General features: G+C 37.9%; 1 protein-coding gene across 6 annotated transcripts; it reads left to right on the top strand.

Moving 5' to 3' along the window:
- The first annotated feature begins 4,706 nt into the window (after nucleotides 1–4,706).
- LOC309495402 (protein FAM200B-like) lies at nucleotides 4,707–16,929 on the top strand. Of its 6 annotated transcripts, none has more exons than XM_082165155.1 (11): nucleotides 4,707–6,311; nucleotides 6,402–10,106; nucleotides 10,345–10,597; nucleotides 10,710–11,035; nucleotides 11,135–11,219; nucleotides 11,305–11,439; nucleotides 11,550–11,707; nucleotides 11,815–11,926; nucleotides 12,159–12,402; nucleotides 12,599–12,749; nucleotides 12,951–16,929. In XM_082165155.1, the coding sequence occupies exons 2-11, from the start codon at nucleotides 9,486–9,488 to the stop codon at nucleotides 13,224–13,226; spliced, it is 2,361 nt and encodes a 786-aa protein (XP_082021281.1). In that variant the 5' UTR covers nucleotides 4,707–6,311; nucleotides 6,402–9,485; the 3' UTR covers nucleotides 13,227–16,929. The 6 variants fall into 6 exon arrangements, with proteins under 6 accessions (XP_082021281.1, XP_082021280.1, XP_082021282.1 ...); XM_082165154.1 differs by having other exon boundaries at nucleotides 4,707–9,077; nucleotides 9,295–10,106; XM_082165156.1 differs by having other exon boundaries at nucleotides 4,707–9,359; nucleotides 9,477–10,106.
- The last annotated feature ends 1,053 nt before the right edge of the window (nucleotides 16,930–17,982 follow it).

Raw genomic sequence — 17,982 nt, 5'->3', positions numbered from 1 at the left:
CTTAAGATCACAGGTGTACAATGTTTGGTATCAATGAGTTTCTGTTTTAATGCTCTGAATGATCATTTATAGGGGTGTAACGATTCGTTTTAACAACGATTCGATTCGTATCGCGATTTGTGGTTGTCGATACGATTCAAGGACGATATTGGTTCATTTAGAACGATACGATACGATACGAAACGATTCAGTGACCTGAAATCGATTCAGTGACTTTTTAGCCAAAAATTCTTGTAAGGGAATCAGGTATCAATTAATTATGGATATAAACAAACAAGTAAACAATTAATGTCAAATGCATACACATTTTATTTGAATAAAGTAGGACTGAACGATTATGACAAAAATTATAACTGTCGATTATTCCCTTGAATTTGTAATTGTGATTATTAATTACGATTATCACAACATTGAATGATGTTTTGAATAGTTTGGCCATGGGACCCACATTTCCCCATGGTCATCAAGCAACGACCCGCCTTTTTAGGAATTATATAGGCCTATTATAATACATTTCTTTACACAAAAATGGTTGACACACAAGTTCTGTCCCCCTTTACTAAACATACAAAAAAAAATTGTAAGAATATGTCAAATACTGATAGACAGTAGGCACTGCGAGGTTAAGCTATTAAATAGCAGTCCCAAACTAGTTTTTGTTAATACAATCTTGGTATGAGCCACCACAGTCATATAAAAATATACAAAATAACCAGTAAGTGGCATTTTGTTATGGAACCAAACTACAATTAGGCTACCATGGTGATACACAATACTTAGAAGCACTGGTAAAGAAACATGGAAACTGCTCCTGATAAATAGCAACACACAAATGATTTACTTTTAGCTTCTGACCAAGGCTGTATCTCAATACTAGTTTTACTTGATCTTAGTGCTGCGTTCGATACTATAGATCACACAATACTCTTAGATCGACTACAAAATTATACTGGTGTTCAAGGACAAGCACTAAGCTGGTTCAAATCATACCTATCTGACCGCTACCATTTTGTCTATTTAAATGGAGAAAAATCGACCATAACTCCAGTAAACTATGGAGTGCCGCAGGGATCTGTATTAGGCCCTCTGTTATTTTCAATATATATGATGCCACTTGGAAATATTATAAGGAAACATGGAATTAGTTTCCATTGTTATGCTGATGACACTCAAATATATATTTCATCACGGCCGGATGAAAACGCTAAATTTTCCAAATTGACAGAGTGTGTTAAAGATATAAAAGATTGGATGACGCGTAATTTTCTTTTATTAAATCCAGACAAGACAGAGGTAATACTCATCGGTTAAAAAAACCGCCCACAAATCCTCGCACAATACAACTTTAACATCATAGGATGTCCTGTTACTTTATCCTCTACAGTAAAAGACCTGGGTGTTATACTCGATTGCAACCTGTCTTTTGAAAATCATATTTCATATGTTACAAAAACAGCCTTTTTCCACCTTAGAAACATTGCTAAGCTACGTAATATGCTATCAGTTTCTGATGCAGAAAAGTTAGTTCATGCATTCATGACCTCGAGACTGGATTACTGTAATGCTTTATTAGCTGGTTGTCCTGCATCCTCAATAAACAAGCTACAGTTAGTCCAAAATGCCGCCGCTAGAGTTCTTACGAGATCAAGAAAATATGATCATATAACACCGATTTTATCATCACTGCATTGGTTACCTATAAAGTTCCGTATTAATTACAAGGTATTGCTACTGACTTATAAAGCCCTAAACGGCTTAGCTCCAGTCTATTTAACGGATCTTCTATCGCCCTATAATCCATTGCGCTCTTTAAGATCACTAAATTCAAGGCTTTTGGTCATACCTAGGATATCCAGAACCACCAAAGGAGGGAGAGCATTTTCACATTTGGCTCCAAAACTCTGGAATAGTCTTCCTGATACTGTTCGTTGCTCAGACTCGCTCTCCCAGTTTAAAACTAGATTAAAGTCGCATCTCTTCAGCCAGGCATTCATATAATCCTACAGTTCAAACTACAATCCGGCCTCTAGCTCATAAATGCCAGAGGAGAACTGGCCCCCGACTGAGCCTGGGTTCTCCCAAGGTTTTTTTTTCTCCATTAGGTCACCTGATGGAGTTTTAGGACACCATTAGGTCACTTGATGGAGTTTTTCGGTTCCTTACCACTGTTGCCTTTGGCTTGCTCAGTTGGGGATATTTTGGGGATATTTAATTTAATTTTATCAATCAATAAATTCCTCTTGAAACAAACTTTGTTGTATTATTTTACCTTAATACTGTGAAGCTGCTTTGATACAATCTGTATTGTGAAAAGCGCTATACAAATAAACTTGACTTGACTTGACTTGACACATGGCGTACCAATAACGTAATTTATTGGTATTTTACTTTTATTTCTTAACTTACTAATTTACGACGTTGCATTCTCGTATGTCTTTTGCGCTTTAGTGAAGTGATACAGCGCGCTCCGCCGCATTTGCGCGTGCAATTAAAGAGTGCGCGCTACTGCAGTAGCCTATAGCGGCTGAGAGGACAGGGAAGTCTGTTTTTCTGAGGTGAGAGACTTTGCGCTGCATGTTGTCGCGCTGCTGCTGGCGCGTCACGCATGGCGATCACGTCACAGATAGGCAGACTGAATCGAGTAACGTTTAACGCCTTTAAAATTGAAAGTGCTAAGAAAAAACATCCATATAAAGTATGACGTGCTTAAATCCAATGCGTTATTTCCTAGTATCGATAAAATCGATTCATTACCTTTTAAAACGATGTTAGATCGATCTAGTTGATGAATCGTTACACCCCTAATCATTTACATTATATGTCGATATACCTATGCAGCTTGTTAGTATTATAAGAATCTTTCATATTTTCTCCATCAAACGTATGCAAAACACCCTACTAGAAGACAAAGGATCGTAAAGTTTCTCTCCAAAGGAAGAACTCCTCATTGGCTAACTCACGTCCCGAGGGTGAGAGATCTTCATGCTTTAAAAGAGATCACGAGATCAGGTCCTTCTCTTCTTCCCCTTTGGGGACGTTCAGACGTGAAGATCATGTTGAGCTAGAAGTCTTCTCGTCTTTACATTCATCAAAGATCGTCTGACTCAAACTAGTTCTCTCTCATCACACAACATCAGCAAACATCAACTGGAGCCGCAACAAACATCAGGATCGTTTCATTTAAATGGGCGATACATGCGAGTATCAAACGTAGTCTCATTATCTGATACATTAAGTATCCTTCCTTACTCCTTTAAAGAAGTGTGTGTTAAACTGATGGTTTGCTCAAGGCTGTTGATCTGCTGAATTTAAAACAATGCTATACTTCAGTTAACACTGTATATTCACTGGACGAACTGGTTAGTTGATTGTGGTAATAATTCTTCAACATCAAGTTAATTCTTACAGCTGATTTAAATATTTAAAATTAATTATAACTATTTATACTTAATTATTCATATTTTCTTTTTGGGCTAATTATTTATTCATATATCATTTCAGAAGTGAGGGGGACAGAAATGTTAACCAATTTCTTCTGAACTTTGTTGAAAAGCTTAAAGAAAACAAATACACGGCTGAACAACAACCAATAATTTGTATTCTATAATATTTGTTCCTATATTTTCCTAATGGCAATTTTATGATTGGTGTATGTGTGGCCCTCAGTGTTTATTTACAGTTTAAAACATACAGATAAATATGCCGGTGGTTAAGAATGTTTGCACCTAAAATGGCAGGCGATAGTAAAAGATCGTAACTTTCAGTATGAGTGAAAATGAGGAATAAGTGTGGAAAATACCACGATTGAGACGGAAATATGAGACAAGTGACGGGTGATAAACTAATCGTTGTTAAGAACATTAATTAGCCGTGTCTGGTGTTAAAAACATCAAGGCAAAAAGCACAAAGCAGGCCTCTGATCACCCGCTCACGTGTTAATGTCATCTAACGACATTTCTTCAGCCATTAGCTGTAAAAAAGAGCATCTCATGGTGTGTTATCAATAATAATTCTAGTCAGACTCAGTTTTAAAATGATTTTATTAAAAATTAAGTGAGAATGTAATGTTAATATACAGTGACAGATATTGACAGTCTGGTTTGTGTTGTTCTCCTCTTGTTCCAATGCTGCAGCAGTCTCTCTAAAAGCTGACTTACAGATTTCGCCATGACTCGTCTCGATTACAATATGATCACTTTTCAATAACTTCGTTTCACTCATTTACACGGGGCATCGACGTCGTCGCTTTACAGAAGGCGTGTCTGTAGCACCGTTACTTGAATAAGCCCCACTCTCCCATTAACATAGAATTTGCATACAGGTTGTCTTTGAAAATGAAAACGAAAACTAAAACTGTGAAATAAAAGAGGAAATAAAATGACAACTAAACTTTACATTTTAATTTGTATTGTGTCACTATTATTGCGTGAGCGTTAATAAAATGCTTTGTACAATTTCATTTTAATATTGGCAGTCTTGCCTCCAGATTGAAGTGAAAATGAAGCGTGAAATCACCAATTGCATTTTATTTTTCAGTTTGACAGCGATGATGCATTGTCACCGTGAAAATGAAATCATTTAATTTCATTCTCAATTTTGTCACATACTTTGCGTACAGTTTTCTGTAATGAAATGGTTAATCTGGTTTTAGTTTTAGTTTTTATCATTTAATTGATTTATTTAATTTAGGCAGAAAATGCCTTGACCCGGGGATCCTTGTCGAATGTTTTGTCCTTTCTACAGCACAGAATGGATAGCGGGTGTCAGCTATATGTGTCACGGTCCCTTCAGCGCGTGACACACAGCGCTGAAAACCAATCAAATGAGTTACTCGACAAAAGTGCATTATTGTTACTTAGCAACAGCATTCTTTGACAAAAGCTGTCCAATCAGTTACAAGGAATGTTTTTAGTAACAACCAATAAAAATATGTTTTACAATCCACCCGCCACTGTGGCTGGTATACAAGACAAAGTCACCCGCCACTTTGAAAAAATACCCGCCATTGGCGGGTGCTAATTTCCCACCCTGTTATTACTTCTATGTATCCGTTTCTGACTTTCTGTGTGAGAGCGCCCTCTGGCTTCCAGTATGAATGAAACACATTAGAGCGTTCACGCAACCGTCTCATGAACGCGCTTCGCAGAGCTGGAGCAAGGAGAGTGTTTTTAGTTAAAGAGTGTATACACTTTTAGTTTTTTTTTTTTTCTGAACATGACTGACCGTACCGCTTGAAGACCTTTATTTATCGGCTAGGTCTTGTGGAGTCCTCTGAAGCTGCATAAATATGCATTTGAACCGTTAATTTCTCTTCGGCTGAGGAAAGAAAGTCATCTTGTACAGCCTCGAGTGAGTAAACAATCCAAAAATGTTCAATTTTGAGCTAACAATTCCTTTACGCGTGTGTGTGGTAAAGAAGGGGAGGATTGAGTTGATCTCAACTTTTTGCCCTTTCTGAGGCCTTTATGGAAAAGATTCTGATTTCTGGATTATGTGAGATCGGGACACACACTAACACGGGGTTAGTTGTAACACACTTGTTTTAAATGCTTCCACACGTGCCAGCATGACGAAACTTAGTGTATTTATTAGTTACCACATCAACACTAAATAGAGAAAAAAATTGCAGCAGAATTCAGACATCTTTGGATCACTGAACATTTATTTAACCATTGCAAAAGTAGTTCATTTTTCATCTCTGTTTTTTGTGTTTATTAAAATTAGACAAATCTGATATTATTTTAATCTTAAATCTTAGGGCTGGACGATATGGCCAAAATTTATATCACAATATATTTCTTAATTTCGGTCGATACGATATAATTCTGATATCGATATGAACAATATAAAAGCCTCATGAAAAACTGTGAAGAACGCCCACAATGAATGTCCTGTACCTACAAACTTCTGAAAAATGTATTTGCCAAGTCTCTGCAAACCTCCTCCTATAAAACTATATAATATTTTAGAAATAAAAATGGTACAAATAAATTATTGTTTATATTTTATTTGTATTTAGCCTTCATACAAACAAGAAATGTGAAATCACGTCAAATAATAATAATAAGACTCAACTTATTAATATTAATATCTTTAACTTTAAGCTATAGGCTAACATAAGTTGATTATATTATTCTTATAGATTGAAAAAAGTGAATATGAAAAGTGCTCAGAGTTGCTGAAAAAAAAAGAAAAAAAGAAAAGGTGAGCAACAACAAAAACACACGTTACTGAGGGACATTGAGTGTTGATGACGCCTGAATTCATTCCGATTGATGAATCTGAAGAGCCACGTTTCCACTGTCGGGCCAGTGCGAGCCAGGGCTTTAAACGGGGCCGTGCCGGGCTAATAGCCTGGAGCACCGGGCCCAAAACCTGCTGCGTTTCCACTGTCGGGCCAGAAGCTCCACAGCGCTTCACTAAAACACGCCCGTAACACGCCTCTCTGGAACAACGTCACACTAACCCATCATTTCACCAACAAATGGAAGTTTTATCAGAAAACTAATCAGAAAGAAATCACTGGAAACAGTGAGATCGCAAAACAAACATGATAAAAGCGACCGTTTGCTGGCATTTTTGTTGTTTACTTGAATATTTAAAACCCAAGCATCGATGTTTTACCACAGGTTTACAATAAAAAGTGATACTTTGATCACAATGAATTAATTTATATCAAAATTGCACATTAGTCACAAAGAAATAAATTAGGATGTGAATTAGGAAATAGAATGTCAAATTCTATTTCACAAAAGAAAACAGGACACACTTATTCAGTCGAGGCTGTTTGTTTATTTGGAAGTTACAGGACATATTTAGGCTACATCACATTTAGAAAGAATGATAATTACTACAAATATGCCACCACAAATACGACCTGATGAGCTTTAGCACTCTCCCAGTAGGCTACAGATATTTTCAGTCAGAGAAACAGAGGAAGCTCCCAAAAAAAAGTTGCTTTATTTTATGATAGTCCGGTATAAAGAGACTGGAGACTGCCAGTAGGCTAAGAAGGGTCTGGCTGCAGACCTGCACTTGCACTCCCAGACCTGCACGCTCAGACACCAGCGCTTCCTCTGCAAGTGACGTCACTTGCAATCGACAGAACAGCTCCCAATGTCGTTCAAACATCGTTTCTGTAAGTATATACATATAAATAAATATATATCGTCGCTGTCGGGCGGAAACCTCGTATGTCCAAATTTTGTCAATTTCATATTTTTTCACAAATCGATGCTATTGGTCAGTCCCCACGTGGTTCTGTTATTATTAACCAATCTAAAGTGTTGAAAATAGCTAGAGAGCAAATCTCTTAACTCCATTGGACACTTCAACTGTCTGAGAATCCTCGTAACTCCACCTCTTCTTCACTCCGCGGCGGGAGCCTCGCGGCATTTTGTCTCCTCAAGATTGAAAGTCGCAGCGATTGAGAAATCCTCGTCGAGCAACACGTAAAGCAAGCCTTAACTCTGATTTTATCTGTGTTAAACCATGATATCAGTTATTGATGTATTTTAAATGTCTACTTATTACTAGGCTTTTTATACGTGTGCATTGAAGTTTTAAAATGTATCTAATATAATACTTGAATTGAATTAAATGTTTTGGATACTAGCATTAAATAATTTTTTTTATTATTATTTTACTGACTCGAAGTTGGCACTGTGCATGTAAAATACCCCAAGTAGCAAGGTTTTAATTTATGGGAGAAAAAAGGGCTAAGTTACTGGCACCAAGTAAGAGGTAAGCCTATCTTTGGATAATTTTGTATGTTTTTTTAGACAATAACGAGTGAAAATAGTTAGGTTAGATACATTTAGGGCTTGCATAGACTAGTCAAGTAGTCGATAGATCGAAACAATCGACTACTCGAGCGTCCATTAACCATAAATGAATTAAAAATGGCGAACGTCACCAACAGACACCACACGTCAGATGTGTGGAAGTATTTCATCAAGGATGACAAAAATATTTTAACTGGCCAACTCTGCAAGAGGCCGTTCACATATTGCGTCTATAACGTGTGGAAAGCGCGGCCGCTGTCTCCTACAAGCGCTTGCGCTCCCATGGCGTCTGTCGTTGCTATGCAACCGTGAACTGCGCTCTCCATGATGACGACGAAGAAGTATCAGCAAAGGATTAATTGATTTCTAGCCCTTGCATTAGCTTTACTACTAGATACTGTATATTTCTGGAGATGAGAAGGAAACTAGCGCACCACGTTGCTTCCATTATGAGCGCGCTCACGCCTACATTTGAAATAACGACCTCAAGTGCGAAAAAGACGATGTGAACGGCCCCTAGAAGCAGACGTCTGAAATGAAAGGCAAGAACAGCTATTTATTTGGCTTTAGACTGTTACATGAAATGTTTTAGCTGAGTGGGCTCTGGGCATTAGCTGTAGCAGCTCTGCGTTGCAAGCACCAATCCGGTTCGTTTTTTTTCTATAGACAGTACTCACAAAGGTATAACGATCAAGATTAACTTAAAAATTGCCCGGAGTTCTCCTTTAAAGCCTTATCTCTTGTCAAAAGACTCAAAGCGACCACAGACTTTGATGAACACTGCTGGCAGCAGCGACATCTGTGTCCATACCATTCTAATCAATGACAGCGTAACCTCGTATCTCCCTGCTCCCAAGTCATAAATCTCGTGTCTCCGATTAAACATGATTTTGGGGAAATGTTGTGTTAATATACAGATAAAATAAAAACATGATTGTGATAGCCTATATGATTTGTCTGATTTCTTCTTACCATGTTTACTATGGTAATGGTTACCGTGCTTAGTCTTTTGCATCGGGTATAAATATGTCTACCTTATGCAGAGCTGCCAACTCTCACGCTTTCGCCGTGTGACACACGGTTTTGCCTGTTTTCACACGCACTCACGCCACACATCACATTTCTCACGCGAAAAAAAAAAAAAAAAAAAACTTCCCGACCATAGATGGCGCTGATGAGCGTCACTGAACCCTATGCGCTGCACCCCGAACTTAGTAACAGAAGAAGAGATACAAGAAAGACGGCGGGGAAAACCGCGACGACTGGTGATGAGAATCTGAGCTCAGCTGAGAGGTATGTCACAATGAAATGTCAACCTTGAGTACTTACGCTCTTAAACTTTACATCTTGAAATAAATAATTTGCTTGTGTGTTTCGTTTGTTAACATGAGTGAATCAGCTGTCATAGCAGGAGAGCACCTTGTTAACCTAGTATAGGCTGCTGCATGTTCAAAACATCAGTTCCTAGCATTGTTTAATATTCACATGGCATTTATCTTTTTATTAACAGGCCAAAAGGACTCACTTTGGATGAAGATTATTTTCTGTAGGACTTAATAGCACTTTTTCGAACAGGTAAGAGATGTATTCCAAAGAATTTAACAAATATGGAAAATTTGTGCAACAGAAGTTAGGCTCGTTTTTTAACCGAGAGTAAAGTTATTAAACCAACATGACCATGAATTCTTTAAGGTTTCAAAGATGTCCCGTAAGAGACCTCTGCCAGGACAAAAGCGAAACCTTTTATTTTATTTAAAGAATCATCCAAGTGAAAAAAGACAGACAAACACACTGACAGAACAGGCAGAACAACTGATAGAAACGACAGGACAGACAGAGGAGCAACGAACAGGACAAAGGGAGCATCAGGCAGAAATGATAGAAGAACATGCAGAAGAGCAACAGACAGGACAAATGGAACGAGCAACATGTCAGATGGAAGAAGACACAGAGGGACAGATAGAAGACACAGAGGGACAGATAGAAGACACAGAGGGACAGATAGAAGAGACCCCCCCAATCCAACAGCAGGGCCAGAAGAGTCGTGCTCTGGCTGGAGCAGCAACATATAGATCCATTTTCAAACAGGAGTGGACCTCTTCATGGCCATTTATTACCAGAGGGAGCCGCAACACGCACTACTGGTGTGCAGTCTGCCGTATTGAAAATTCATGTTGCCACCAGGGTGTTGCAGATGTAGTGTGCCACATTAAAACCAAAGGCCACCAAGAAAAGCAAAAGGCTCTACAGTCCACAGCCACAATATTTCAATATGCAATGCCTGTTTCCTCTGTTGGGGGGATGTCTGCACAAGAGGTTAAGGTATGATATGTGTAAAGGTTCAGAAAAGAGTTTTGAGTTATAGTTGATCACGGTAATGTCATGGTTGATAGTTTTGACTAATTTAATGTTGTGTATTTCAGTGTAGTATAGTCCAATTTTCTTAATTTGAGATCTTAGTTGCTGAATGAGTTTTTTTTACCTGTGCCCTATTATCGCAGGTATCTATTTGAAATAAACTATGGTCTTTTGGGAGGATTAATAATTTAATTTATTACAGACAAGAAGGGCTGAGGTCAAATTGACAGCTGGGTTGGTAGTTCACAACATCCCCCTAGCCTTTGCAGACCACCTGGGGCCTCTCCTAAAAGAATGTTTTGGAGACTCGAAGACAGCGCAGGAGTACAGGTGTGCCAGGACTAAGTCATCCTGCATTATCAATGAAGCACTCGCACCATATTTCACACAGGAGCTTGTGAAGGAGATGAAAAAATCCCCGTATACCCTTGTTACTGATGGGTCGAATGACACTGGTATTTCCAAAACTTGAGATTTTTCTCCTTTGCAAAGCACATACTTTTTTTTGCATTCTTAAACATCTATCAACATAAACATCTGTATGATTCTAACTTGTCATTATTATAGGAGTGGAAAAGATGAACCCGCTTACTGTCCGGGTCTTTATGGGCAGCAAAGTTGTTCACCAGTTTTTAAGTATGTGCACAACAAGTGGGACAAGAAGTGGGACAGCAAGTGAGATCTTCACCAAAATTAACGTCACCTTAGAGGAACATTGCATCCCTTGGGATAATTGCATTGGTCTCTCAGTCGACAGTGCAGCTGTGAATATTGGACCACATAATTCCATTGCCTCTAGGGTCCTCCAGAAGCATCCCAACACCTATATTCATGGTTGTCCTTGTCATGTGGCACATAACACCGCCAAAGCTGCAGGAGTGGGATTTTTTAAAGTGAGTTAAGGCTTGATTTATCTTTACATGTAACTTTTTATCTGTATCCTAATTACATGCATTGACTGAATGTGTTATAATTTGATTAATGCATTGCAGGTGTCCGGTTTTGATTTGGAGGATTTGGTAGTGGACATCGGTTACTGGTTCAAGGGTAGTACAAATCGGAAAGGATACCTGACAGGTATGTATCTTTGATACTATTAAGTGCAATATTGAAATGTTGTGCTGTAGAAAATATATGATATGGAATTAAATGTCTGAAACAGAGTTTTGTGAGCTCCATGAAGCAGAGTACATGGAGGTCCTCCTGCATATCTCGGTTCGTTGGCTTAGCCTTGAACGTTGTGTGACCAGGATCCTGAGGCTGTATGAACCTCTGGCCAGCTACTACAAATCTGCTAGTATGGTCATCAATTTTCAATTTCATTATGCAGCAACTACATGGATTGTTAGTCACAAATTTGTATTAATGACAACCTCTTGTTTGGTGTTATTTATTTATTGATTCAAGATGAAAATCAGGCCAGGTTCAAGAGGCTTGCGAAGACATTCACTGACCCCATGACAGAAGTGTACCTGCTGTTCTTCCAAGCCACCGTACCAACTTTCACTTCTTTCAACTTGCTTCTTCAGAGAGAGCAGTCGTCGATATTTTTGTTACATGATGAGGTGGGATTGGATTTTGCTGTTTTTTTCCATTATGTGTTTCTTGCTGATATCTGTAGGGATCCTCTAAAACAAGTTTGACCTACTATTTTTGTAAATGTCTGTTACAGATGGTGAAATTCGTACGCAAGCTATGTTCCAAGTTTATGGTTCCAGCAGCTCTGCAGGGTCATGAGGAGCCTTGTGAAATTGCCTTTAAAGAGAAGGCAAACCATTTACCAGGTTAGTGTTTGACTATTGATATGATCAAACACTGTGATATGTTAAATGTGATATTTAGCCTTGTACCTAGCCTTTTTGCCACTTCATGAGTAGAAACCTAGAAAGGTTTGTGGTAGTCCTTCCATTAACCGTGAGCTTCTGGTTGGATTTCTTGCCCTATGTGTCTAGCTGATATTGCCACATCAGCATGTTAAACCATTTATGTTAACCTGAAATGCTGTATCTGTGACAGGAAGAAAGTTGAACATTGGGTTCACAACCAGGGCTAAACTTAACAGATTACTCGACGAGGGTGACATCACACCACAGCAGGTGGATTCATTCCATGAAGCTGTGTTGTGTTTCCTGACAAGTGCTGTGGATTATGCACTTAGGAAGCTGCCACTGAAAGAGCCACTGATCAAACATGCCAAATTCATAGATGTACGGCAGAGGGCTGCAAGTGACATCGAAGATGTCCTGTACTTTGTTGAAAGGTTAGTTTTTTTTTCTCTAATTATTATCTATCATCTTAGCTAAAATACCCTGTGTTTTATAAAGAGGTATGTTCACTCCAAAACTGCATATGAGCTATTCTTATGTGGCTTCTCCTCAAAGATCTGTATGAATTGCTGCTGGTTGATGACAATATACCTAAAACTTAACAACTTGTAACTCTACTTTCATAAACAGGTTTCCCCATCTCCTCCCATACCATGGACCAGAGGAGCATGACCTTCTGGGTGAGGAGTTTCTAAATTATCAGACCATGCCAATAATATCCCTGCAAGACGAAACTGAAATGGAAAGCTTCTGGGCTGAAATGGCAACTCGGAAACATAAGGTAATTTTTTTTTTTTTTTGGCAGGTGTGTCTTGGTTACATCTGTTGCTTAAACTTTGTTGTATGCATATGTGTCATGCATGTTGCAAATAATGCATGTTTTTATCTTTGTTAATGGATCAACCTACAGTATACTTGGAGTATTAATTAATCAAACATCAAGCTATGTTTTTCCATTGTGTTCTTGGTGCATTTTCCATAGGTGACTGGAGCCAAAGAATTTGAGAGGCTTGCTGCTGTGGCCAAGCTGGTCCTGGTGTTGCCCCATGCAAACGCAGATGCTGAGAGGGTGTTTTCAGTTGTGGGACTGAACAAAACCAAAAGAAGAAACAGCCTAGCATTGGATGGCACCTTGTCATCAATAATGACCATAAAGATGGCCAATCTGGAGCCCTGCTTCAAATGGGAGCCCCCCTCAGATATCATCAAGGCCTCCAAGAAGGCCACAGGCCAGTATAACCATGCCCACAGATCATAGGCAGGACTTTACCCAGCTTCTGATCTGTATTTGATACTGATTATGCCTCATTTTAAGTTATTTGTGTAATGTATTCATCTGTTTTATTACTTGAAAAAGTTGTACTGTTTAATAACTTTATTTGTTGCACTTTGATTCTGATGGACCATGTGCTGTGAGGATTTGAATGAAGAATAATGACCGTCCCTAACTAATCTTGTCATTTTTGGCTGAACATAAATCATTAAGTGCTCTTAAGAATACAATTATTCACAACATAGGCTAGGTTTCAGTTATACCATTCGTTCAAAATATCAATCAACCTACCTAGGTTAAATCTTAAACACTGGTCTATGAATGAGGCTTTATTGTGGTCCATAGGCACTAGGCAGTCATTTAGGCACAACAATAGTTTTCTGGTTGAATGTTCAGCTCAAGTCTAGAAGGCCCTTCAAGTCTTGATGCCAAACATGAACCAGAATAAGTTCAGGTATTGCACATGGGTGCAAGTGCTCTTTAGCAGACCACCCAAAAATCCACTAGAATGCAGGAAATCACATCTGCTTAATCCAAAATGTCCTGGGGTTGGACCTTCCGCTATGTCTGCTTCACAGAATGTAACCAATATTGTCTATCTCCAGTAAGCTGCCCCTAGCTTTGGGCCCCCCCCACAAACCACCAGAATGCAGGGTACAACATGGGTGAACGTCAATTTCAATACTCTGATATCTGAGCCACCAACTTGTGTGGCTGTGTGCGCGCTGGGCGGCATTATTTTGACCACCCCTGACAAAATCTCACCCCTGACAAAATCTCACCAAGTTGGCAGGTATGCCTTATGCGGTGATCAGAAGGCAAACAGAAGGCAATCAAACATGAAAGTGAGTTTTGAGGTAAACTATTTTAAAAGTCTTTAATGCTGATGTTAGCTGACAGAATCATCCGGCGCTGGCGTCTCCCGGCTCAGGTAAACTCCGCCTCTGTTCGTAACCACTCCTCTAGCCCGAGCTGGCCCGCTGTGGACCAAGGTATTCGACGGGCCAGAAAATCCGAGACACCCCTCGCTGCAGCCTGTAGCATGATGACGTAGCTGGATGATCCAATACGTACTGGATGGAGGTGTGTTTGGGTTATAATTTGCATTCGCATGCGCTGGTCTTAAGTGACATGTGCTCAATATTGTATTGAGATGATGTTCTAACCTATGTAGTAGTAGTAGCCTACTGATAAATAGTAATAAGTAATTATTGATAAGTAATTATTTACATAAATGTGATGCTTTCCTAGTTTCTCTCTACATACATGGAAAAAAGTTAATTTTACAACATTTTATATCACATGATTTTAAACCTAAATGTGATGGATTTAATGCGTGTATACAGAACATTTTAAAATAAAGCCATTTTATTTTATTCAGGTCATATTTGCTGTTGAGTGGAAGCAAAAATGAGTCATGTAATTGTCTCTGTAATTTTAAGAGGTAGGCCTACAATACAATACGGTCTATAAGCAACTTAAAATACCAGTACACATTCAAGGGAAAATGCAAAAATAATAACAGCATCAAGAAATTAAATCTTGTCAGAAAAAAAGTGCTTAATGATATTTTGCCTGGTAAGAGTTCCTTCTTTAATGGCTATACTAATTTTTCCACAGAGATCTGTACATAAGGTTCCTCTTGCACCCGTCCCTTAAGATACGGAATCGTCCCGTATTTACAAGTAAGATGATGCATCCCGTATCAAATCAATAAGGGACGGGATTTGTCCTGTATTTTTCATTAGGGCCACACATAGTTGAATAAAAACATAAGGATTTTGCAGTATGGATAATACTAATAGCAAATATAAAGAAATCAATTTCACAATAAGTAGAGAAGCTCATTGCATGATTGCATTTTAGCGTCTTTGTTTCTATAGCGACGGAGTCGACGGAGTTTTATGTACGTACATGCCATGATGTACATAGCCTTTACAGACCAAAACACACCACTGCGCATGCGCTTCCAGTACGTATGGGATCATCCAGCTACGTCATCGTGCTATAGGCTTCAGCGAGCACTTCTTGGAAAATCCTGGCCGTTGTGTGCCGTGCTGCTTATATTTATCGCACAGTAAAAATGAAAATGTAAATGTAGCCCATGCCTGTAATGTATATTGAAATATCGGAAATGTGTTTAAAAATTATATCACCGTTATTGAAAAAAATGTATATTGCAATATATATATTGATATTGAATTATTGTCCAGCCCTATTATATCTGTTATTTCAACAGTTGATATGGTTCTTTAATGCTGATCTAACCAGCAGAAAACACTTAAACCAGGGTTTAAATCCCAGTTGCGCTGGAGGGGAACATTGTAACACTGCATTACAATCAGCCCCTATTAGAAATATGCTATTATATTCTATTTTATACTTTTATGAATTCTATTGAGAAACCATGAGAAAAAGGTGAATAAAGACTGAGTCAATGTTCAGAAATTATTCATTATTATTTTGTTTTGAAGTTGAACTATGTTGTATAGCTGTGTTTTGCGGTGTGTTTGTTCTCACAAAAATATTTTATTTTTATTTAAAAAATGCCATTATATGAAAAAGTTAAGAATTGTATTTTATTGACAAAATATTTGAGTTTATCTTGGATTTTTTTTTTATTAGATCAGATAACATTACAATGTTACAATGTGCCCCTCACATGTTAGATGGGGCATGTTGTCACATTTCACTTCCATTCTTTCGGGGAATATATCAAGAAAAAAGTATACACTGTATTAATGAAACAAAACCACATAATTGTACTAGACATGTGAAATCAATGCAGGGAAAAATAAATACTCTGAACCCTAAGTAGATTTACACAAACTGAGAAAGTCAGAAAGCGTTAGGTTGTGCCCCGCTCTCTCCTATATGTGAATTTGCCATGGATTATTACTCGTTGTGCAGAAATGCTGACCTACCGATCTGGTTTCTCACTTCTGCTGCTATCAGAGCTTTTCTAGACCAGCAGTTAATATTTCCCTGTGCTAGATGATACTTCTCAATAGTGCAGTGCTGTTACAGGGCTAGAGAGTTCACAGTTGTTGAATTGTTGAATCTTCTACTGTTGGTTTCAATCATTAAAGGCAGCAGATTTAAAATCAGCAAACCAAGACAGAGAGAAGTCACGCCAATGAACCTTTAAATCTGGATACCAGAGTGATCAATGAAAACGGCGGCGGGATTGCATAAATATACATTTATTCAGCAGAGACTTTTATTGAAAATGATGAGAATAATACAGACATATTGCTAAATCAAAGCAGAACACAAGCACAATCATTAATACAAGTTACTAACAGTATTTTAATTTGTTCTTTTGAAGATTGAAATGTATTCTGCTGCTCAGTATTGGCAAGTTACAATGTAATTACTTAGTTTTTTTTTGTTTAAAAGTAATGTAATTACATTTTTAAAATATCTATTACTACCTTTCAGGCACTTCACTTGAGTTTCACATTTCTAAAATACATTTAACCCTCAGGTGTTCTTCGTTTCGGAATCCCACGTGTTATCTTCCCGGTCAGAAGTGACCGGACACCTACAAATGAAACTTCCTCCACAACAGTAAAACCAATGCATTTTATTTTTGTTCAATAATATTTTTTCTTTTGTATTTTGAGAGGAGTTGATGGTACTTATTAATATTTATGCAATATTTTTGGTACATTTTTGCCATTGAAAATAATAAACATTTTTTTTCACTTTTTTTACAATATTTATTCAATTATTGCAGTATTACAGATTAATATCCGATTGTTAAGTCTGACGTCACGCGTGACGTTTTGGGTCCCAAGCGGTCCAGAAATAACAACGGTGGAACCTGTAAATTTATTTACGATCACGTCCTTCTTAGTGAGGCACCCTTGGCGGTCAAAAAGGGTTTAAATTCCTTTAACACCAACAGAGTGGTTAGTGTAGCTCATCACTCAGGTGGCATAATTAAGAGTAGAGTCCTCAATGAAAAAGAAGATTTACGAGGTTGAAGTGAGTTAGCTCGGGACACGGGACACAGCACTGCGGCATTGTAAAAACACTCAATAATAACCAAAACACCAGCGAAAGCGGTAGGTAGGTAGAGAGGACCTGGACTTTGGACCCGGAAAGAGTATTGGTTACGTCACGACTTAACAACCGAATAGAGACTGGGCCTTTTAAATATTTTTTTTTTGAAGTCATATTAGCGCCATCTGTTGATAAAAATTAAATATTACATGTTATTGCATGGGTTTACCACTAGATGCCTGTATAGCACTCTATGGAGAGGTTTGTGAATTCTCTAGTTGTTTTGGGACCAAATTATTACTTTTAAGATGAGGATTTGAATGTATTTTTTAGAAATTCTCAAATAATTTTTTTTGCCAAGGTTTATACATTTTTTTTTAAATAAATTTGATGTGAAGTGTACACGTTTTTGCATTATTACTACAGTCAAACCTGAGTACAGAGAAAGCATTTTGTTACAGGTAACATTACGATTCATTAAAAAAATAAAAAAATAAACAGTAATGCTTTATCACAGCTTATTATTATTTATATTATTATTATTTTTAAACATTATATTAATTATTTTAATAATAATTAATAAGAAAAAAAAATATATATATGTATAAAGTGTGTGTGTGTGTGTGTGTGTGTGTGTCTGTTTTGCACTCTTGATATTTTAGAGTGTCACCCCTTCATTGTTGAGCACTTTTTTTCTGCATCGTGGCCGCATCGAGCACAAATTAACAGGGTT

The sequence above is a fragment of the Leuciscus leuciscus genome, assembly GCF_965113295.1.
Source record: "Leuciscus leuciscus genome assembly, chromosome: 3".
Classification (NCBI taxonomy): Eukaryota; Metazoa; Chordata; class Actinopteri; order Cypriniformes; family Leuciscidae; genus Leuciscus; species Leuciscus leuciscus.
Note: the sequence above shows the minus strand (reverse complement) of the source record. Positions and strands in the feature narration are given on the sequence as shown.

Excerpts from the sequence above, each read along its gene's own strand:
- LOC309495402 (XM_082165155.1), top strand. The coding sequence starts at position 9,486 with ATGTCCCGTAAGAGACCTCTGCCAGGACAAAAGCGAAACCTTTTATTT. Across the intron at positions 11,708-11,814 it reads TATTTTTGTTACATGATGAG|ATGGTGAAATTCGTACGCAA; the intron begins GTGGGATTGGAT and ends TGTCTGTTACAG. Across the intron at positions 12,403-12,598 it reads GTCCTGTACTTTGTTGAAAG|GTTTCCCCATCTCCTCCCAT; the intron begins GTTAGTTTTTTT and ends TTTCATAAACAG.